Genomic DNA, 22,186 nt, shown 5'->3' with positions numbered 1-22,186 from the left:
CACTCACCGGAAGAACTTGACAACAGAGCTGTGAGACGGTCTGTTAGTTCAATGAACTGCACAGCCAGCCATGGTTTGTGTCGAGTGAATCGACGGGGTTCCGCCGACATGAAGCTACGAGTGGACCGAGCAGCTTGCAGGTGGCTAGCGGGGAGCTAACGAGCGGCTAGTGACAAGGCTGTGGCCGCATCGGAGCCTGTGCCCAGGTGTCAATCAATAGACCACGCCCCTAATTATGCGTAATTTTAAACATCAATATCGCTTAAACGGGGGAGTTAGAAAAAAATTCAACCCCCTCAGAGTTGTCATGAATAAAGAACCTCGCGATTGAGACTAAAACCAAAGGTTGAACCATGCTGTAAACAGGTTTAATTCTGCTGTAAAGTTGGGCATTTTAACATTGGAGTCAATGGGACTTTCTGTTTCTTGGAGCCAGCCTCTAGTGGCCACCCAGTGAACTGCAGCTTTTTACACTTCCGTATCGGCCTCATCGCTCAGCCCAGGATGTTGCCCCTTGGTTTATAGTGGCAAATAACAAATAAATCTTAACTGGGGAAATGGACTCTTGGACATGGATTATCGTGATATTAACTACACTACACTGCTCTTGAAGAGGCAACTCTGACCTACTCGAGCTTTTATTTAGTTACTTCCTGTTACCGGCATTTGAATTTGCATTATAGTTAAATGTTTAGTTTCACCCGAAACATTTAGATTTAGATTTAGATTTAACATTAAGATTTAACATTTAGATTTAACATTTAGATTTAGATTCAGATTTAACATTTAGATTTAACATTTAGATTTAGATTGAACATTTAGATTTGACATTTAGATTTAGATTCAGATTTAACATTTAGATTTAACATTTAGATTTAGATTTAGATTGAACATTTAAATTTAACATTTAGATTTAAATCTAAATTTAACATTTAGATTTACATTTAACATTTAGATTTAGATTAAACATTTAGATTTAGATTTAAAATTTAGATTTAGATTAAGATTTAGATTTAGCATTTAGATTTAACATTTAACATTTAAGTGTAACAGTTAACATTTGGATTTAAATATTAAAAATATCTCTAAGTTGTGAATGTGCAAAAAAGTGACTCTCAAAAATTCACACCAGTTTTTTAAACATGGTTTGAAGCTAAATGTGACAAAATGTTCCTGTTATTTTCAGCATGAGCTGCTTTACAAACGGCACCCAATAATTGTCAGGTTTTAATCTGTAAAGATGTGTAAACATGATTTGACCAGACTGTCTACTGAGACCTCCCTCTCTCTCTCTCTCTCTCTCTCTCTCTCTCTCTCTCTCTCTTTCTCTCTCTCTCTCTCTCTCTATCTCTCTCTCTCTCTCCTTCTCTCTCTTTCTCTCTCTCTTTCTCTCTCTGTCTGCCTCACTCTATTCTTGTGTTTGTGTATTGGTGGTTGTTGTGTCGTTTATTCACACAGATTAATAATAAAAGTTAGTTCATCAGATGTGACTCGGATGATTTCTGTTGACCAATGACAGCAACTGGGACATGAAGACGTTTACTCTCCACACAGAGCTGCTGGTTTGTAGTGAATACTGGTTATATACAGTCACTGATCCTCTTTATAAACAGTCTCTCATAGTCTGTATAAACTAAGCAGCCGTTGGCCGTTCCCAGTTTCTCTTCCTGTTTCTCTAGATGATGGCGATGATGATGATGATGATGATGATGATGATGATGTAACGCTCCCCTCGTCCTATCAGAGCAGCAGAGGAGGGTCTGGTGTCTGTGGCTGAGGTAAGATCGTCTCTCTTCTTCTGTGCTTTAAACCTTGTTCATTCTCTTAAATCTTCGTGTTTCTTCTTCGTGTCTGAAAATTAAACTCAAATAAACTGTTTACATTGAACTTTGAACTTTTATTTAACAAAGTCAATAACAAGAGGCCGTCAGTTAGTGTGTGTGCATGTGTGCGTGGGTGGATGTGCATATGCATCTTCCTGTACTCGTATGTCTGTGGAGACCATTTTAAGCATAGACCCTACAAAGTGAGGACATTTTGACTGGTCCTCACTTTTATTTGATTGTTTGAGGGCTAAGGCCTGGTTCCAGGGTTAGAACCAGGTTTAGGTTTAGGTTACAGTTAGGTTTAAACTTTAAGTTTAGATGGTTAAGGTTAGGGGCTCAGGAATGTACTATGTAAATTAGTTATCTCACTAAGAAAGAAATACAAACGTACTGAGAGATGATCAGGTGTAAGTCCAGGTGGTGTTAGTTAGTTAGTTAGTTAGTTAGTTAGTTAGTTAGTTAGTTTTGGGTTAAAAATGTGAAGCGGCGATGGCTGAAGGTCGGTGGTTCGATCACAGTCTTCCCCATCAGTCTGCCGTGGTGTCCTTGGGCAAGATACTGAACCCCCAAATTGCCCCTGGTAGTAAAAGTAAAATCCATGGAAGCACTGTATGAATGTGTGTGTGAATGGGTGAATGGAAAAGACGCTCTACTGTAAAGTGCTGTGAGTGCCGTTCAGACAAGAAAGGATCTTTATATTACAGAGCACTCACCATAAAGTATTGGTCCGTTCCTCTCTGGTGTTTCAGGGTCTTTCATCCAGACGTGTGTGACTCTTCATCAACGGACGACAGCAGGTCAGACGTGAACGTTTTCTCCTTGTGGCTGCTCATGTTTTACAGGTTTCAAATGAGACACTGGAGGAGGAATTAAAGGAGGATTTGTTGAATGCACAACAGGAAGTGAGTCTGAAAACTCTTCAGGACATTTTTTTACTTGTGTACTGTTTGTTCTATCTGACAGAAATGGATCCTGATGGTAAGAGAGGTGAGGCTGTTCCACTGTATGAGGGGAAGTATAATGCGTACCCTGAACAGCAGGGACAGTTCGGCCCCTCTGGACAGTTTGGCCCTTCTGGACAGTTCGGCCCCTCTGGACAGTTCGGCCCCTCTGGACAGTTTGGCCCCTCTGGACAGTTCGGCCCCTCTGGACAGTTCGGCCCCTCTGGACAGTTCGGCCCTTCTGGACAGTTCGGCCCCTCTGGACAGTTCGGCCCCTCTGGACAGTTTGGCCCTCCTGGACAGGGCGGACAGCCTGGACAGCCTGTTGGACCTGTAGTGGTTGACCATACCACTGTGGAGATCACCACTAAGCCCCCCCGGGACCACTTCATCTGGTCCATACTCAGTCTTTTCTACGCAAACATTTGCTGCATCGGACTGGCAGCTCTCATCTGCTCGATCAAGGTGAGCTCATGTGTGACATGTGCCATCAGTCATGTCCCAGTCGGCTGTCTTTACAAACAAAGTCCAAGCATTTTTATAAAATAAAATAAACACAACCTCCAGTTGAGTCAGTCACGTTTAAACACTGACTCTGAAATCAACTGCACCACAGAAATGAGTTTTCTCCTCCTTGATGTGTGGTCTCTGAGCTGGTAGTCTCAAATAGACTTGGAAACCATCAGGATCAGGATGTTTCTTTTTTCTTTTCGAACAAATGAGACGACAAAATCCTCGCCACTGCTCCACTTAGAACATAAAGAATAATAAAACACATCAGACTCACTCTGCAAGGTTTCAGTGTGCGAGGATTTTTATTGGATGATGGTTTGAAAAATGAAAAATACAGACTTGGTGTGAAAAGACCTTTACTGTGAAGGGAGAAAAGCCTGAAACACAGACTGATGCTCCACCCACACTGATACAGGTCATATTAAAACCTCCTCCATCCACACTCACACACCAACAACATGACTCTCACTGAAACAAGAGGATCAGACTGATCTCAGTTCAGCTTTTGTAAGTTTTGTGTTTGATGATGAATCAACTTTGAAAATGGAAATGCTTTGGTTCTTTCAGGCCAGAGACCGGAAGATGGTTGGAGATATGGTTGGTGCCCGACACCACAGCTCCACCGCCCGCAGACTCAACATCATCCATTCCTCTCTGGTTATCGTCTTGATCATCATTTCTATTATTCTCTTCTTCTATGAACCAATGATCAAGGGATTCATCATCGTCTTTTGGAGCAGCAAGTTGTAAACGAGCAGAGGCGTCAGCTGTTGCTGCTCGATTCTCTGATCTGTCACATTTTATACACATTTTATGCCTTAAACATGTGAACACAACTGATTTGTATTTGTGTCTCCAAACAGTTTCATTTGACAATAAAAGAGTTTCCTAACCCGTGAGAATTGATCAACTTCACAATGTTACAGAACATTTCAGACTTAAATCTGAAAGCTACAAAAAGCTAAGAACAGTTATGACAGAGCAGATTCAACGTTAATGAATCAGTGACAAGTGAAAACGACACGTGTTCCTGTTAAACCAGCGTTTGAAAACTAAAACCAGAGCGACTCACAATGAATGCTTCAACCGTGAGGGAACAAACCCAGAACAACAAGAATCAAGAAAGTAGAATTTCTTCAAAAAGCCAAACTACAAAGTGCTATAAGTAAGTGACATTTAAATGCTGCTAAACAGTCAGTTTAAACTTCTATTCAAGGTGAAGTTGGAATAGATGTGTTTTAGTTTGCAGCAGAAGATGTGTGGACCTTCTGTCCTGATGTCACTGGGGAGCTGGTTCCACTGTTCAGGAGCTGGAAACACAAAGTGACCAGTGAAAGAAAACCCCTGCAGCTTAAAGGAAGAGAAGAAGAAGAGGCGGATGTAAGTCCAGAGCAACATGGAGGAGGAAGAGAGCGGATGAAGACGAGGCTGGACCTGAAGAAGATTCCAACATCACAACAGATTACGAAACACATGAGTGGTTACAACGAACTGAATCAAAGTTTTTCTTACAAAACAAAAGCTGCAGCTGCTTCATTCTAATGAGTGTTTATTAAATGACAGTCACATCACACATGATGAGTTGTTCAGGGACAGTGAGTGAGTCGGTGGGAATGTGCCTGTCAGGACATCTTCACTCCAGTCAGACCAGTTCATCAGGTTTACCTGACACCTCGTCCAATCAGAGCAGCTGAATCAGTCTCAGCCCGACGCTAACACAGGTAAGATCTCTTACTTCTTCTTCTCTGGTGTTTGTCAGGTTTTAATATGTAAAGATGTGTAAACATGGTTTGATCAGACTGTCTACTGAGACCTCCCTCTCTCTCTCTCTCTCTCTCTCTCTCTCTCCCTCTCTCTCTCTTTCTGCATCGCTCTCTTCTTGTGTTTGTGTATTTGTGGTTGTTGTGTAGTTTATTCACACAGGTGTGTGTCAGGTACGAGGATGTGGCCTCAGGAGCCGATCATGTCCTCAGATGAATCTGATTGGATGTCTGGGATCTGTGACTGCTGGCATAACACCAAACAGTGTATGGAGACATCACAGACACACGCACACACACACACACACACACATACACACACACACACTCACACCAGGATTGATGAGCGAGTGAAGTCTTCACTGTTCACTGTTGTGTTATAAACACAGGAAGTTGAGAATCTGTTCAGATCAACACAAAATGTAGTAAACAAAAAGTGACATTAGCGTAACAAACTTACACAAACTGTACACAACCACACATTTGCACATTTGGTTATAATGTTTTCTGTGTTCATGTTGAAGTTGTGTTAACGTTGCATTGTTTTGTGTGCAGGTTGTTGTCTGTTCTGGTGTTGTCCCTGCTTCGCCTGTAAAACCTCTAAACAGATGGGTCAGTGTTTGTGTCTCCCCCTGCTGGACGTCTTCGGCTGCTTCCGTCCCATCACCATGGCCATGAGGACATCTGCTCGCCATCGCTACGGCATCAAGGTGAGGACAAAAACACTGGTTCTCTTGTCCTGTGTCAAAAGTTCAAACACTAACTGTTTATGTCCACTTCATTTGTGTGTGTGTGTGTGTGTGTGTGTGTGTGTCCTTCAGGGCAGCCTGTGCAGAGACTGTCTGTGCTCCACCCTCTGTCCCTCCTGTGTCTGGGGTCAGATCTCCACAGAGATGACGAGCAGCACGATTCCCACCGTACTGAGTGACATCTTCCAGCGCTGATGACGTCATCACTGTGCCATCACGGCTCCTCAGCACGGCCTGATTGGTCGGTGCAGGAAAATGTGATTGTATAATAATAATAATTTGATAATCAAACTTTTTTTATATATTTTTTTTTCATTCTTATAAAGTGTGTGTTATCTTTGTAATAAAAAGGTGTAAGTAAAACTGCAGAAGACCAGGCGGGCCTCCTGCTGTTACCGGAAGTGTACTCTTCAGGATGATACCACGTGATACATTTATAAGAAATAAACGCTTCTCTCATTTTCCGAACATTGTCTTATTTGTAAGTCTGTTTCGTATCAAGGGTTTTATTTTGAAAGGCCAGGCTGTCGTTCTCCCTCCGGGCCGCTGGGCGCTGCTATGTTTCCGGTCAGACCAACGGAAGTGACATAGTTTTAACACGTGCGGCATCTGAACACATCGTGTTGTCACCGGCTCGTCGCTGCTCCACAACTCTCGATCCTATCGGCTCCGATCAAACCCTCGATCCGCGATGACTAAAGTGAAGAAGGAACAGGTCCCCGCGGACGGAGAAGAAGCCGCCGGCGGGAACGAGAAGTCTTATCAGGAGCTGATCGCGAACGTGAACGCGATCTCTACGCCTCTGGCCTCCCGGAAGCTGAGCAAGAAGCTGTACAAGTGCGTCAAGAAGGGTGAGGAACTTTAAATGAGTCTTTAAATGAGTCTGTAGAAGGGTGAGGAACTTTAAATGAGTCTGTACAAGGGTGAGGAACTTTACTGTGTTTTCTGTTGTTCCAGCTGCTAAAGTGAAAAATATCCGACGAGGAGTGAAAGAAGTTCAGAAGTTCATCAACAAAGGAGAGAAAGGGTGAGTGACGACGCCTCACAGGGCCACAACCTCGTGCACATTTCAGATCACAGATGTAAACAAAGTGTGTGTGTGTGTTTTGTGTGTGCGTAGTATCGTGGTGCTGGCAGGGGACACACTGCCCATAGACGTCTACTGCCACCTGCCAATCATGTGCGAGGACAAAAACCTGCCATATGCCTACATCCCCTCCAAAGTGGTGAGCTGAATGCTGATGGTTTAGTCAGGCTTTTATTTTGAAAACACATAGAACAGGCGTGTAGGAGCATGCAGAACATGTCCGTAACAACACGTCTCTATGAACACGTCTGTAAGAGCACGTCCGTTAGAACATGTACAACACGTTTATAAGAACACATCTGTTAACACGTCTGTTAGAACACATACAACACGTCTGTTAGAACACATGCAACACGTCTGTTAGAACACATGCAACACGTCTGTTAGAACACATGCAACACGTCTGTGTCTATTGAACGTGTCTGCGTTTGGACTCGTTTCATTTTCTTCTTCTCTGTTCAGGATCTGGGTTCGTCGGCAGGATCCAAGCGGCCGACCTGCGTGATCCTGATCAAACCTCATCAGGATTATCAGGAAGCGTACGACGAGTGTGCGGAGGAGGTGACCGCCCTGCCCAAAGCGCTCTGAGAAGCCTGACCAATCAGGAGGCAGCTCCGAGGTCAATGCTGCTAATCCTCTCAATTCTCACCAGAAGCTCCGCCTCATTTTGACCACGTCGATCAGAGTTATCTCCTATGCCTCCAGTGCTTGTGCTAAGCTAGGCTAACACATGGCGGAGAACGAGAGGTTGTCGTGTGTAAATAGTTTCTGTGGTTTTGTTTTATAAATAAACAGATTTCAGTCACAATTTCCAGAAACCAATAATCATGTAAATAATGTTAAGTTGTGAGCAGACGGAGGTTCGTCCGGTTCGCTGGAATCAAACAGAAACACTTCAGATTTCACCGTGAGAATCTGCTCCTTTGCTTTGATAGTTTGACTTTTTCTACAACTTTTTATTCTTTTGACTTTTTTCTGTTAAGACATCCGATCGGATTGAGCTGATGAAGTTTGATGTTGACATTAAAATAAAGAAGTGACTGTTTCCTCTGAGACGTTTCATTAAAAGTTAGAAGTTCAAGCAGCTGCTCAAAACTTTAAAACTTTCCTGTTTCAGATGAAAACAGATCTTTAGTGTTTTGATCATTTCTGTACTAAACATGATTCTGAAGCTTCATGTGTTTGTTCCATGTTTCTTTTGATCGGTTATATCTGGTTCCACATTGTTATTTAGGGCAGAGGTCTTCAACAGGGGGTCCGCGGAGGTACTGCAGGGCGGTCGCGACATTTTTGGTTGAGACAATTTTTATAATTTTTCCAACCAAATTTAAATGACTTAAATTGCATCCAACATATTGTGAGGCTGATATGACCCTATGCCTGACAACCTCTCTCCGTCCAAGGTTAGATAAGTTGTGTGCGACCCATCAGGGTCCAACATCTCACTAATGTGGGAGCATGTGTGCCGTCCACAGATGGCTTGAGGATTCACTGTCTCTTCTACATGTTTATAATAAAAACATGAATCTGTGAATTACTTTAATAGCTCAGTGGTGTATGCAAGATGTATGTTTATAAATGGCAGTGGCATGGCCAGCCTGTACCTTGCACATGTTTTGATTAAAAACATGAACATATGAACCCGTGTAATATTTGAATAGTTTAGTATTGAATGCACAATAGCATGATAGCTATGTTTATACATGGCACTAGGCCCAGTTTAATATAAAACACACTTTTATAGAATATATATAGTAGTGGGTCCCTGCTCCATCTCTCCAGCAGTTTGGGGTCCTTGGCCTGAAAAACGTTGAAGACCCCTGCTTTAGATGATCATCGTTTAGACATCAGAAGCTGTGGGACAAGATTCATGTCTTTACTGTTTCCAGTCTGAGGAAAATGTTCCAGTTTTTAATCTTCACTCTCCTTCTTGAGAGCTCTTTCCAGACCTGAGCTGGAGCCCGGACGTTTCCCTGAAATGTTCCAGCGGAGCTGAATATGGATCTTCTCCTGCAGCCTGCTAGTAAAACATCTGTCTCATGTCAGAGTCCGAGTGTAAACAAGCAAACAGTTGTTCAGTTCTGAGAAACGAGGCAAATCTTCAGTGTCTCTGTTTGTGATTCAAATCGTATGCTCTTCTCGTAAAAATAAAGCAAACAGCTCCTCAGCTCTTGCCTCCGCTGGCAAGCATCATGTCAGACAGGTCATGGTCCTCCAAGAGGCGGTGGAAGCATCTGGAGATGCTTGAAGATGAAACTCATCTCATCCCCCTCAAAGGCTTCTTCTGACTCATGCTCAAATTCTTCTCTTCGCCCACTTCCAAAATTTGAGGAAATGGATAAATCTTTTCCACCATGTTATCTTCTTTTTTTTCTCAGTTTTTACCTCAACTGAGACCTCTGATTCCTCAAGTGAGACCTCCGATTCCTCTTCTGAGACCTCTGAATCATCTCCCGAATCCTCTGATTCCTCAAGTGAGACCTCCGATTCCTCATCTGAGACCTCAACCTCTCCTGAGACCTCAACCTCTCCTGAGACCTCCGATTCCTCATCCGAGACCTCTGATTCCTGTTCTGAGTCCTCTGAGTCATCAACCGACAAATCAGTGCTCTCTGAGTCCTCATGATCTGAGACCTTTTCCTGGTCAAAGTCCAGTGGGTGGGTCTTGGTGGGCGGAGAAGGAAAGGAGGCTGATTGCTTCAGCTGGTTATTGCGATCCTCTAACTCTGTGATCTTTGTGTGGAGACACAGAATTGTTTGGTCCTTCTCCTCAATAATTTCCTTCTGTTGAGACACTACCATCTGTAAAATCTCTGCCTTCCCTTTAAATTGGGTTCCCTCCAACATCTTTTGAATGCAGGGAATATATTTGTAGCCGATGACAAACGGTTGAAGTAATATCTTCAGCGCATCCTTCTCTGCTTTTTCTTCTTTGTACTTTGCCTCCATACGGTGAAGGTCCTGCTGAAGCTTTTTAATAAGAGTGGGCATCTTTACACCAAGGGAGCTCCCCCCCTTAATGGTGGACACCAGACCTCTGCTTTGGAATAGATAGTCCTGGGTGGTTCTTGGTTGCCTGTTCCATGTTGCCATCTTGCTTGAGAATAGAAGCTCTTCTTCTTGTTTGCAATGGTTAGCAAGTGAATGAAGTGCTGTACCATCACATGCAGTACACATGTTGACTTCCTGATCATAGGAGAGTGCACTCCAAATAAAGGATTCCAAAGATCATAGGAGTCTGCATTGATCTCTCTCTCTCTCTGACCCTCTCTCTCTCTCTCCCTCTCTCTTGGTAGTTCGCCGTTCTTTAACAGAGACGAACAGTTTTAGTCAAAGTGTTTGTTTCAAAGTCGAATCTCTCAGTGATTATTCATCTGTTGCCGCCAGTTTAGGTCAAAGGCTGTAAACAAAGGTGTGTGTGTGTGTGTGTGTGTGTGCCACCCCCCCTCTTTCTTTCATTGTGGGGCAGTGACCTGTAAAAAAAAAAGAGTAGAAATGCTGAAAAATTTGATATAGTTTTGTAAATGTGGGTTATTTCTTTATCTCCTTAAAGGAGGAATGATGTGGAGGATCCGGACATCACACCACCACAGCCCACCTTCTGCCCCGCCCAGTCACCAGGACCCCAGCTGGTACGCTCAGCTACCTACACGGCCCTGCAGCTGTTTCAACTCTACTTCACCAGCTCCGTTTTACAGACAATAATTCAAAACACGAATGAGTTTGGCTCGACAGCCAACAGCCGGTGGACTGATGTGACAATGGAGGACATGTTTTCATACATGTCCTTGGTTATTTACATGGGTGTAGTGAAATGCTCTGCACATGCAGATTACTGGCGACAGGATCAACTGTACAACTTGCCGTTCCCCAGACAGGTGATGAGCTGCAGGAAGTTCCTCCGGATCACCAGGGCACTTCACCTCAGCAGCTTGAAGAAGGACGCTGCTAACGAGAAGAAGAGAGGCACAGCCGCCTACGATCGACTCAGCAAAATAAAACCACTCTACGAGGAGATGAGGGAAGCCTGCAAAAGGAACTACCAGCCGAGGCAAGACATTGTCATCGATGAGCGAATGGTTTCCTCCAAAGCCAGCACTGGACTCCCATCGAAGAAGGGCTACAGGCTGTTCGTCCTGGCGGACTCAACGAGCGGTTACACGTGGGACTTCTTTGTCTACGAGGGAAAGCTGCAGGGAAATAGTGGCAACGGGGTCACTTACGATTGTGTGATGGCGTTCCTCGACCCACGGCTGCGGGGCTCGGGCTACAAGCTCTTTGTGGACAATTTTTATACCAGTCCCGCCCTTTTCCTTGACCTCCTTGAGATGAAGGTGTGGGCGTGCGGAACCATCCGCAAGAACAGACATGGTGTCCCAGAAACCGATGTCCACGTTCTGGACTCAAAATCTCCCCTTGGCAGTATTCGCTGGATCCGGAGGGACTCTGTCCTCTTTGTCCAGTGGCGAGACACGAAGGACTTCTTCATGTGCTCGACCATCCACACGGCCCATTCGGAGGAGACAGTCCAGAGGAAAGTCCAAGGTGCTGATGGGCGGCGGGCGGTGAAGCACATCCCAGTCCCACCAGCAGTGAACGAGTACAACGGGTACATAATATATATATTCACTTATGTTTCATGCCTTTTTGAAATGTAATCATTTGTGTGCATGATATGTTTATGTTTTGGTGTATTTTTCTCACTGTTGTGTGTTTCTGTCCATCCAGGTGTATGGGTAGAGTGCACGTCTCTGACGGCCAGATGGGATTATACAAGGTCCTCCACAAGACCACCAAGTGGTACATGAAGTTCTTCTACTATTTCATGGACATCGGGATTGTGAATGCCTTTCTCCTCCACAAGGACCTGGCGAAGAGCCGAGGAGCCAGACCTCTGAGCCAGAAGGTCTTCAGGGAGACCCTCATCGAGGAGCTGGCAGAGGCGGGGTCTCCCTCCACACCCACACGTGTACCACCTCCTGCTCCAGTCTCAGTACATCACAGGCCGGTGTATATCACTGGGCACAGCACCAATGGTCGGCTGGCTTGCAGGAAGTGCCACGCAAAGACGCCGGTGAAGTGCCGCTCCTGCAACGTGCCGTTGTGTCTTCTCCCCCATCGTGACTGCTACAACGAGTGGCATGAGGCCCAAAACCTGTAAACTGTTTATATGTGTAAATGTAAATAGTTTGCCGTGCTTTCAATTTACTGTGGCTTTGCCTTGGATAGCCGTTTTACAGTTTAAATGAAGTTGTGTTGTCAGTTTGTGTTAATGTTGTCAGCAGACACATAAAGTTGTGAATGCACTTTTTCTCTTGTTAAAGTTACTCCCTGCTCCTCTGCTTTGTGACATCAAAAGTGATAACATGATGTCACCTCCACCTCCATCACTTAACCGGCGTCTTTAAAAAGCCGTGGTCCCGTCTCCGCCTGACCCGCGGTGCCGAGGAGGCGCCGACACACTAATGCTCCAGATCGACACTGAACACGTTCTGTGTTCAACAGGGAGGACGGGGAACTTTCTATTTGTCTGAACTTTCTTTGTCAGGATGGTTTTTAAACCACTGAGCGGAACTCGGGTCGTCTAACGGACTAGGAGAACTTTATATTCATTTAGTGTAAATAAGTGTTATGAGAGAAAATGTAATGCTGCACAACCTTAGTCACATGTATGTGGCTACACAGTCTATGAGCCAATGAGGGAAGAGGATTTCAAATGTTCATGTAACTGATTTATTCAAATCATGAAACCAAACAGATTCTTCACATTTAGAATTGAGATGAATTTTGTTGATTCTTTTTTTGCATAGTTTTCCTGTTTCAGTTTAAAATGACTAAAAAACATTTAAACTTGTTTTCCCAGAATCAGTCATTATTTTCTTTTGTTTAATTTTCTCTATTATTCTCGCACTCACATGCGCACAGCTACATTCACACACACACACACACACACACACACACACACACACACAAACACACACACACACAACCCTAAAGGACGATCTCCAGGTGCGGGACCGGTTTGCTCCTGAGAGGGCCTGTTTTAGTTTTCCTCCTTCACTCTCCACACTACTTTATTATGAAATCCATCATGTCTCTTCCTGGGTCGACCTGCCGGAGCTCCACAGGAAGCTGGGAAGTGTCTATGAAGGGAATTCACCTACAAAAAAACGCTCATTAGCTAAATGATCCTGAGGATATCCTCTCCGACCACAGACACAGGTAGAGACGTTGAAGAAGAATGACACAGGAAGGATCTTCACATGAGAGGAACTCCCAGACAGACAAAGTGAGTCAGGAGATAAACTCAGAGTCTGGACAGGGAGAGAAAGAGGAAGTAGAACACAGGCCACATCCATTGAGAGAGATCCTCTCTAACACACCAACAGAATGTCCTTTAGATCAGAGGTCTTCAACAGGGAAGGGGTCCGCGACCCCTAGGGGGTCCGCGAAGGTACTGCAGGGGGGTCGCAAAATGTTTGGTTGATTAGACAAATTGATATATTTTTTATAATTTTTTATTTATTTTCTGACAAATTTCCCCCCCCACAAATTTAAATGTCTTTAAATACACATTAACATGCATCCTACATATTGAGAGGCTGATTTGACCCTCTGCCTTTTGTGTGAAACCACTCAGGGTCCGACATCTCACTAATGTGGGAGTATGTGTGCCACAGATGGCTTGAGGATTCATTGTCTCTTCTACATGTATGTTGAAAATAAAACATGAACATATGAACCTGTGTTATATTTGAATAGTTTAGTATTGAATGCACAATAACAGGGTAACTATGTTTATACAAGGCACTAGGAATATAAAACACACTTTTATACAATATATATAGTAGGGGGTCCCTGCACCATCTCTCCAGCAGTTTGGGGTCCTTGGCCTGAAAAACGTTGAAGACCCCTGATTTAGGGACTAAAGAAGTTTGACCTATGTGGGCGGAGTCTACCTTTAATTGACTCTGATTGGTTTGTAGATGGCGTATGACCTGGGGAGTTTTAGTTGGTTGATTTGGTTAATGATGTTATATATAGATGAAATGTTAATTAGTATAACTGGAAGAGGCTGAGCAGATTTTGTGTTATTGTGAATCTGCAGAGTAAATAAAGTTATTAAATGTAATGAAGTAAATGTTCTTATTTTCTCACTTGGAGCAGAATGATATGAACAACTGGGCGGAGCTTCAGACAGATCAAAGAGTGGTTTTTATTCTTGGCTTTAAATCTGATATTTACTCCAGGTGATCGTCTCAGTGCTGCGGTTCATTTTCATCCACACGAGGGCAGCACTGACCCACACTCATTCTCTGTTCTGACCACATGGTGGCAGCACAGAGAACACGTGAACCTAAATAAAATAGTTGAAGTAGTTGTGTAAAAGTAAAAGTACTCCATTACAAGTTAAAGCTGCTGCAGTGTTACCTGAAGTTAACAGTTTTATTCATTTTAAACTGATCTGTTGCTGATAACTATATTTTATTTATATATAAATATATATATATTTACAGCTCAAAAACATCTACAGTTTTTAATCTGCAGTTTTATTTAATTATAGATTTTAAACCTCTGCACGTCACAAAAGTGTGAAGTCAATAAGATGAACAGTTTCACTCACAGAGTTTATCCATGTTGTGTTCCATTAAACTGAAGCTTTCCACCTTGAAGGAGGTCATGTGACCTGACTCTGTTGTGACAGAAAATAACCAATCAGCAGGAGGTTGTGAGGTCCTATGTCCTCTCAGTCTCTGCTCGTCCAGACTAAACAGAACCCTCGATGTGAACCCTGAAGTCGTGTGGACGTCTGACGCATCTGAAGCAGAGATGATGAGCGTGTAGCCTCAAAGAGCCGGACTGTGGTTCATGGTTCACGTCCCTTCAGGTGGTCCTGCAGATGTTTCACATCCCTGGAGAAGCTCAGTGGATGGTTTAATGTCTCGATAAAAGATCCACAAAATGATCTGTTGTGAAAGTGTTAAAACAAACAAAAGTGTGTTTATGAACTGTTAAACAGGAACCCCCCCCCACCAGAAGATTCTCTAACAGTTTTCTACTCATTGTAGATTCTTCCTCCTCCTCCGTACAGTCGACCTGTTCAGACTCGTCGTCTTCGTCCTTCTCCTCAGTGAAGATTAAACTCCTGTCAACACCGAGCTTGAGGCAACGCAAACTTTCCACTGACACAAACATGGAGCTGCAGGAAAGATCTAGAACGATGGAGAGAATCCTCAGGTTTCTCTGGAGGCTTCTGGGACTTTTAGAGTTCCTGAGGGGAAAGAGATTCTTTGGGGGATTTCAGGACTTGGCCTCCACATGAGTTCCAGGTTCTTCGATGGGTTTACATGATCAAACTGTCAGTGAATCATCGGCTCAGGTCATACATCTGGTCACCTCTATGTTAGCAGATGGGACAGGAGTTAGTGATTTGTTGATGTACTATCAGTCTGTGAGACATCATGATTGACAGCTGAGACTGTATGGGCGGTCATATGCGTCACTTACAGATTCTGACTGTAAGTGACGGCATCACCACAAGATGGCAGCGTTTGTATCTGAGTTGTTTTTGCTTCACATCAGGTGGATTTGTGTCGTCTCCAGCTTCAGTTTAAGTTCTGAAGCCAGAAACTGGCTCCGTGTGTGAAGTAGAAACCCAGATCTCAGTGAAACTTCTAATCAGTCCTAAGGTTCTGAAATGAAGGTGATTGAGGGTTAAGTTCTGTCCATGTCTGTGATTGGTCATATGCAGTAAACCCCGCCCCCTTTATGTGTACGTGCTCAGATCTTAATGAGGAAAACCTGAGATATCTTAACGAGTTGATAACCAGCGTCATGTGACCACTGAGCTGGATCTGGACATCGTGGACATGTTGAGCTGTTCGTAGCAAAGACAACTCAGTCACATGTTGATGCTACAGTCATGTGACAGGAGCCGGACGAATCAGAGACGGCTGCCTCGCGACAGAAGAGATGCAATCAGCAGATTGGTTCAGTCTAAACTAAAACATGTCTTTTATAAAACGTCTCTGTTTAAAACTCTGGAGTCATGTGATCGTCAGATGTGTCGCCTCAGTTGGTTCCAGGTGTTTTTAGATCAGTTGTGTTGGACGGAGTTGTGGATTTCTGATCTCCAGGTTGGTTTCAGGTCAGTCCAGGGGTCCTTGGGGGCACGGATGAGGGGGGGTGAAGGGTCCGAGGACACCGTCCAGTTGTTGTCTCCTGTGAGACTCAGCTGCAGGACGCTGAACTGGATCCGGACCAGACGGGACACATACGGGTCGTCTTCATTAAACTGTCAGAATACCAGGACGAGACGACCCCCTGCTCACCCCTAACACACACAGTCACACACACACACACACACACACACACACACACACACACACACAGTTAACAGAGGCAGACAGACACACACTCACACTGACAGTCGCATCCACACACATACACAGTCACAGACACACGCACATATGATGATATGCAAATTTGAGGCCACCAGCCGTCGGCTTGGCAGTTAGTGAGTCGACCACCCACACACTCACACACACACACACACACACACACAGACTGCCAGCAGCTCTGCCAGCTGCCGACGTGCCGGTGAGCAGGACGCCCCGGAGCGATGGCGTCTGACACGTCTCAGTCTCAGAGGATTAAATTCATGTTTATATTCTGCTTCACCTCAGTCATGTGACCTGTGTTCATGTGTCTGCATCACTGAGGTTTAATCACTACACACATGTACTATCAGTTAGAACCTGAAACCTCCTCTGCAGCGTTCAGCACAGAACCCGAAGGTCACTGTCAATCACAGTCTGAGTGACAGGTGGTCAGGAGAGAGAGAGAGAACTGCACTGATGCCACAACTGCAGCCCAAACTATGAGCGTCTGCATGGACGGTAACAGCTTTATGGACACTGGAGCAAGTTGTCCACACAGCTGCACAATGCAGCAACACTCAAAGTCATTATGAGAAGGTCAATTATTTCGGTTCCATCATGACAGTGGCAGGATGAGTTTGTCAGCAGGATCCGACTGAAGCATTCCACTGGAGGAAGAACGTGTCTCGGGTCAGAGGAGCACTCGTCACATACAGGACGGTGATTTCTTTACATTAAACACTTAAAACAATTTTCATGATTTCTCACAGAATATCTCCTCGTCAGGCCGAGATTATCAGGTTGTTCAGCTGTTGGCGACCTGCTGGAAACCCACGACCGACTCGTTCCTATCGTCAGTGGAGGAACTTCTCTTTGTGTGTTTTCCTCTCTCGACAAGACACAAGAACTACATGTTTTCAACTAGATTGCTGTTGCACGTCTTTCCTAAGATGTCAACACAATATGTACACAAACCTCCATTAGGTCTTTGTCCTGTTTCCGTCATTGCTGATAACAACCTGCTGCGGGCTGAATGACGACAGGAGTCACATGTTAGAGGGTTTTTGATTCTGATGTATGTGAGATTTTATCCAAATCAAAATTTGGATCCAGTGAATTAAAATGTTTCATGATTGTTTGTGGGAGCTTCGCTGAGTGAAACAGGTTTAAACTGATCGTTCGAAATGAACTGTTGCATGCAGTGTCGGGGTGATGAGGATGGTGTGGGTGTGGGGCCCCCTGGGGGCTCCTGGGGGGGCCCCTGGGGGCCCCTGGGGCCCTGTGGACTGTGCAGGCTCCGTCACTGGTAATCATATTTCTAATGAATCGTCTCTTTTGTCACATGAGGGGATCAAAGCCCCACAAACTGTTGTGTTGTTTTGAAACTGAATGAAGGTGGAGAAGTTCTTATAGGGGCGGACTGACTGGTCGAGACATGCTGAGACAGAACACACACACACACACACACACACACACACAGATTGACGTTATGACCGTTGTGCTGGTTAATACAGTCAAACTAATAACAAACTGATGCACCTGAACAACTTGATGAAGACAAGTTAAAACAGATTTTTATCAAAGAAGCTTCACGTGAAATCATCAATTTATTAGAAACAACAACCACAACTGTAATAAATGATCTCCAGCAGCTGTTCAGATTATTTTGATCATTTTATTCAAGTGTTTCTAATAAACTGAGATGAGCTGCTGTTTATTTCACACACTTATTATTATAGTCAAAACAAACAGATGATGACGTGACAGCTCCCCAATGACCGCCCCCTGGTGGCTGCAGTAAAGATCATGAATCCCCTCCTCCATGTTAGCAGATGGGAGACGTTCAGTTAATGTTTGTAAAGATGTTTCTGTTGTTTCAGCTCGTTCTCTTCTCTCTGATGATTGTTCACGTTTCTGATCAGTTTGGTTTGAATCAGTTATTTGATATAAAAACGAGATGATTGACAGATAGGTCCACACACACACACACACACACACACACACACACACACACACACTGAAGTGAGCTCAAGATCAGATAATTTTGGTCAAACTGTTTATGACACAACATGAGGAGAGAGTGTGGCGTCTGTTTACTGCCATTGACACACACACTAACACACCCACTAACACCCACTAACACACACTAACACACACACACTAACACACACACACACACACACACACTCCAACACACGCACACACTCCTCAGTATTTCTGTTTATTGTGAAAATACAGACCAGTTTCAACAGCATGCAATGACAGACACTCTATGTGTGTTTGTCTGTGTGTTTGTGTGTGTCTATGTGTCCTGGGGGCGGAGCTGTCTGACTACATGTTAAGTGTAAACAATGGCACACTTACATTAGACCATGGTGAGACAGGTTAGTTTGACCACATGTGTCATTAATCACACACACACTCCTCATGTTGTGTAGCAAACAGTGTGAGTCTGTCAGACGTCTCTCAGGTGTATTGATCAGCTGATGGTATCAGTCGCTCAGAGTGTGCTGTTTGTTTACGGTCATATACACATCAATGGACGACATGATGGCTAAACACACACACACACACATGCAGGGTGTGAGGCATCAATCAGACAACATGACATCACTCAGGTTTTGGTTCTGACCTGGAGTCCGAAATTCATTGTCATCGTTAAACACGAAACGCTGAGTCGGGGTTTTGACCTTTTCATGACAATGTTACACAAAAAAACACTTTCTGTATGACATCAATTCAAAAACTGTTTTTATTGTTGTGTTTATTGAGAGGAAGTCATCCATGTGATGATGAGAGTGATTTATTTATTACGATATGTTGTTTGTTTCATTCAGTCATTTATTATCTCATCTACTTATATTTTTATTGTGTTTACCTGCACCCGTCGTTCAATATAATGTTTAATGTTTTATGTCGAACGTTGTGTTGACTAACTTTTTCAATGAGCTGTAAATGACAATGAAAATTAGCTTTATTTGAATTAGAATTACAACGTTTCTGTTTTACAGTGCACTGTTACTGTCATTCTCTTTTTCTTATTTTATTAATTTTTTATTCTCTATTTAATTTATTTAAAAACTGTCCTTTTTGCATTATATCATGTGTTTTGGGTTATTTGTCAAAATATTTTTTATATTGTGTGTAAATATATTGGAATTTATTTGTTGTTGAAGCGTGATTTTATTTAAAAAATACATAATTTAAATTTAACAAAATCACAATGTGCACTTACACAATTCCGATGTTTTCTTATAATTCTTTATATATTTGTTTAATTCTTTACTGAAGCTCGCGTGTCGACACTGAGCAGCGACTCTCTCCCACAATGCACTGAGAGCTTGTTTAGTTTTTATCTATGATCTTTTTGTCTTTATGATTTTACGACTCCATCTTGGTCGTGTACAGTTGTAAAGATGAAGTTGACGTTAAACTGAAAACGTTTTCTTCATTTGTTTGACAAAAGAAAGTAAAATCACTCAATTGGAGATTATTTAACAATTTCATCTTTTCAACAAAAAGTTTGTTGAAGGAAAAAAACTAATGATAAATTCACTTAAAGACAAAATAAATACAGATTTTTTTGTGAAAGTGATATTTATGTCACATTGTTATTCTAACTACATCTATATGTTTCCAATTGATCAGAGACTGAAAACTAATAACTGATGATCAGTCATGGATCAGTTGTGTGAAGCTCGTTCCCACAGTCACTTCACAGAAACTGCTGACTCACTCATTCTAATCTGGTTCTCTCTCTGCAGAGAGACAGGGATCAAATGACTCAGCACTTGGTTGTTTGTTTGTTTATAGGTGCTGACGTCATCATGCATGATGATGATGTCATCATCATGCAGCAGCTCGGTGTCATGGGAACGAACTTTTAAAACATTCAAAAACATTTCAAATTTCTTGTCATTGTAAAAATGAAATAACAGAATTAGGCTGTCCCCTTCAAAATAAAACATCAGTTGAGTTCATAAATTATGTTTTATTAAATTTTTTACTTTAAACTGAAACTAAATGATTCATTGTTGAAGTCAGAAACGCCTTCTCTTTAATTATTGTCATTTTATTTTTCAGTTTTCTGAGTTTTGTTATTTTTCATTTGACTTAAATTTGACTATTTGACTATTTAACTTTAAAATATGTTAAATAAATAAGCTTTTTCTGCCGTATGAGGAAATAATATAAACGATTCCATTTCAAAAATAATTTTATTTTATTCCAAACACAATCATATTTACACTTTTTCCCACAGTTTTTGGCACAAATTAAATATTAGAAAAGATAATTATAAACATTCAGACACATTTTTACAGTGTAAACACCTGAGAGTCGAGGGGCAGCGCATCAGAGAAGCCTCCAGAGAACAGATGCTCACATGGGGGTCCCTGGAGCTGCTGAGGCCCCTGGAGCTGCTGGGGCCCCTGGAGCTGCTGGGGCCCCTGGAGCTGCTGAGGCCCCTGGACCTCTGGCACAGGACAGGCCGCCGGCTGCAGGTTGACGTAGAGCGGCGGGGGGGCGCCATCCAGTGGATCAACGAGGGGGGAGGAGAAGTGTGAGGGGATGAACTGGAAGAGAGGAGGAGGAGGGGGAGAGTGATGGAGGGAGGAGAAGAGGGAAGGAGAGGGGGCGTCGTCCCACTGAGGAACCACGGCAGCGTAACCCTGAGGAAGAGGAGGGGGGGGGGAGCCGTGGTCTGGGGCTTGCATGTGAGGGGGGGGGTAGAGGGATGAGTCCTGGAGGTGACACAGGAAGTTGTCGAGGTCGGAGGTGACGTCAGAGAGAGAGGGGAAGTCAGGGCTCAGCTCCGAGGAAGAGGAGGAAGAGCAGGAGGAGGAGGTGTAGGAGGAGGAGGAGGAGGAAGAGGAGGAGGAGGAGGAGGAGGAGGGTTTCTTCTTCTCAGACATCTCATGTTCCATCTTCCTCTTCCTCTTACGACGGAAGTTTCCGTTGTCAAACATTTTCTCACAGTTTGGGTCCAGAGTCCAATAGTTTCCTTTACCTGCAGAGAGGAAGAAGAGGAAGAGGAGGATGAAGATGTAATTCACTCAGATCAGAATGTTGGATCAGACGAGACTTAAACGTCGACATTGATTTGAATCCGTGGTTCTTCTCACCTGGCTCGTTCTCGTCTCGTGGAACCTTCCGGAAGCAGTCGTTGAGCGACAGGTTGTGGCGGATGGAGTTCTGCCAGCCGGCCTTGTTGCGGCTGTAGAAGGGGAAGTTGTCGGAGACGTACTGGTAGATCTGACTGAGGGTCAGCCGCTGCTCCGGGGCGCTCTGGATCGCCAGGGCGATGAGGGCCGAGTAGGAGTAGGGGGGGCGGACCAGGCGCAGGACGTCGTCCGGGCAGGACAGGGACAGCCAGGGGTTGATGGAGGACATGGGCCGATAGAGGCTGTAGAGGTGGGGCAGGAAGCTTCCAAACCCTGGGAAGGGTCCTGGAGGGGCCGCGGCCCCCGGGAGGGGCCCCGTGTGGGGGCTGCTGAAGCTGTGGCTATGGCTGTTGCAATCGGGGAGCCATGATGACTCTGGAGGAGAGGGGGGGCTGTACAGGCTGAAGTCAAGGGGGTCGATGCCCAGAGAAGGGGCCTCCTGCTGGGGAAAGGACGGTCCACACAGGGGGGGAGACAGACCCAGTTCCGGGATGAAGGACGACATGATGGACACTTCTTCTTCTTCTTCTTCTTCTTCTTCTTCTTCTTCTTCTTCTTCTTCTTCTTCTTCTTCTTCTTCTCTGTAACGCTGCACCAACGTGCGTCCAACAACTGTGTTTGTAAAAGATACACACTCACAGACACACACACATACACACAGCTGCTGTGGTCTACCTGCACCTGTCCTGCTGCTGCTCATCTGGGACATTTATACTCTGATGCCCCGCCCACAGACGAGCTGATTGGCCAACTTGGCTGTATCAACAC

At 44.1% G+C, this 22,186-nt stretch overlaps 5 protein-coding genes across 5 annotated transcripts; 4 read left to right on the top strand and 1 right to left on the bottom strand.

The window, feature by feature from the left end:
• The first annotated feature begins 1,676 nt into the window (after positions 1–1,676).
• Positions 1,677–4,182, top strand: LOC133969260 (collectin-12-like). Its single transcript, XM_062405619.1, has 4 exons — positions 1,677–1,778; positions 2,576–2,623; positions 2,790–3,232; positions 3,848–4,182. The coding sequence occupies exons 3-4, from the start codon at positions 2,792–2,794 to the stop codon at positions 4,028–4,030; spliced, it is 624 nt and encodes a 207-aa protein (XP_062261603.1). The 5' UTR covers positions 1,677–1,778; positions 2,576–2,623; positions 2,790–2,791; the 3' UTR covers positions 4,031–4,182.
• Positions 4,183–4,982: 800 nt separating this feature from the next.
• LOC133969263 (cornifelin homolog B-like) lies at positions 4,983–6,257 on the top strand. Its single transcript, XM_062405624.1, has 4 exons — positions 4,983–5,001; positions 5,191–5,307; positions 5,596–5,750; positions 5,862–6,257. The coding sequence occupies exons 2-4, from the start codon at positions 5,223–5,225 to the stop codon at positions 5,982–5,984; spliced, it is 363 nt and encodes a 120-aa protein (XP_062261608.1). The 5' UTR covers positions 4,983–5,001; positions 5,191–5,222; the 3' UTR covers positions 5,985–6,257.
• Positions 6,258–6,361: 104 nt separating this feature from the next.
• On the top strand, positions 6,362–7,921 carry nhp2 (NHP2 ribonucleoprotein homolog (yeast)). The gene is made up of 4 exons (XM_062405623.1): positions 6,362–6,640; positions 6,747–6,816; positions 6,910–7,015; positions 7,339–7,921. Exons 1-4 carry the CDS (start codon positions 6,481–6,483, stop codon positions 7,462–7,464), a joined length of 462 nt encoding a protein of 153 aa, XP_062261607.1. The 5' UTR covers positions 6,362–6,480; the 3' UTR covers positions 7,465–7,921.
• LOC133969814 (piggyBac transposable element-derived protein 4-like) lies at positions 7,607–12,650 on the top strand. The gene is made up of 3 exons (XM_062406511.1): positions 7,607–7,623; positions 10,430–11,485; positions 11,605–12,650. The coding sequence occupies exons 1-3, from the start codon at positions 7,607–7,609 to the stop codon at positions 12,035–12,037; spliced, it is 1,506 nt and encodes a 501-aa protein (XP_062262495.1). The 3' UTR covers positions 12,038–12,650.
• A 7,870-nt stretch (positions 12,651–20,520) lies between these two features.
• On the bottom strand, positions 20,521–21,993 carry foxi3a (forkhead box I3a). Its single transcript, XM_062406658.1, has 3 exons — positions 21,380–21,993; positions 20,729–21,264; positions 20,521–20,674 (listed from the first exon to the last, which is right to left on the bottom strand). The coding sequence occupies exons 1-3, from the start codon at positions 21,921–21,923 to the stop codon at positions 20,573–20,575; spliced, it is 1,182 nt and encodes a 393-aa protein (XP_062262642.1). The 5' UTR covers positions 21,924–21,993; the 3' UTR covers positions 20,521–20,572.
• Between the last annotated feature and the right edge of the window lie 193 nt (positions 21,994–22,186).

This window comes from Platichthys flesus, chromosome 15 (genome assembly GCF_949316205.1).
Source record: "Platichthys flesus chromosome 15, fPlaFle2.1, whole genome shotgun sequence".
Classification (NCBI taxonomy): Eukaryota; Metazoa; Chordata; class Actinopteri; order Pleuronectiformes; family Pleuronectidae; genus Platichthys; species Platichthys flesus.
The sequence above is the reverse complement of the archived record's forward strand: the minus strand, read 5'-3'. Positions and strand labels throughout refer to the sequence as shown.

Bases quoted from the DNA above. Each gene is read 5' to 3' on its own strand.
- LOC133969260 (XM_062405619.1), top strand. From the start codon at position 2,792: ATGGATCCTGATGGTAAGAGAGGTGAGGCTGTTCCACTGTATGAGGGG. The intron at 3,233-3,847 runs GTGAGCTCATGT...TGGTTCTTTCAG, and splicing joins CTCTCATCTGCTCGATCAAG to GCCAGAGACCGGAAGATGGT.
- LOC133969814 (XM_062406511.1), top strand. The intron at 11,486-11,604 runs GTACATAATATA...CTGTCCATCCAG, and splicing joins GCAGTGAACGAGTACAACGG to GTGTATGGGTAGAGTGCACG.
- foxi3a (XM_062406658.1), bottom strand. From the start codon at position 21,923: ATGTCGTCCTTCATCCCGGAACTGGGTCTGTCTCCCCCCCTGTGTGGA. The intron at 21,265-21,379 runs GTGAGAAGAACC...TCCTCTCTGCAG, and splicing joins ACGAGACGAGAACGAGCCAG to GTAAAGGAAACTATTGGACT. The intron at 20,675-20,728 runs GTCCAGGGGCCT...GGGCCCCAGCAG, and splicing joins CGGCCTGTCCTGTGCCAGAG to CTCCAGGGGCCTCAGCAGCT.
- LOC133969263 (XM_062405624.1), top strand. From the start codon at position 5,223: ATGTGGCCTCAGGAGCCGATCATGTCCTCAGATGAATCTGATTGGATG. The intron at 5,308-5,595 runs GTATGGAGACAT...TTTTGTGTGCAG, and splicing joins CTGGCATAACACCAAACAGT to GTTGTTGTCTGTTCTGGTGT. The intron at 5,751-5,861 runs GTGAGGACAAAA...TGTGTCCTTCAG, and splicing joins GCCATCGCTACGGCATCAAG to GGCAGCCTGTGCAGAGACTG.
- nhp2 (XM_062405623.1), top strand. From the start codon at position 6,481: ATGACTAAAGTGAAGAAGGAACAGGTCCCCGCGGACGGAGAAGAAGCC. The intron at 6,641-6,746 runs GTGAGGAACTTT...CTGTTGTTCCAG, and splicing joins GTACAAGTGCGTCAAGAAGG to CTGCTAAAGTGAAAAATATC. The intron at 7,016-7,338 runs GTGAGCTGAATG...TTCTCTGTTCAG, and splicing joins CCTACATCCCCTCCAAAGTG to GATCTGGGTTCGTCGGCAGG.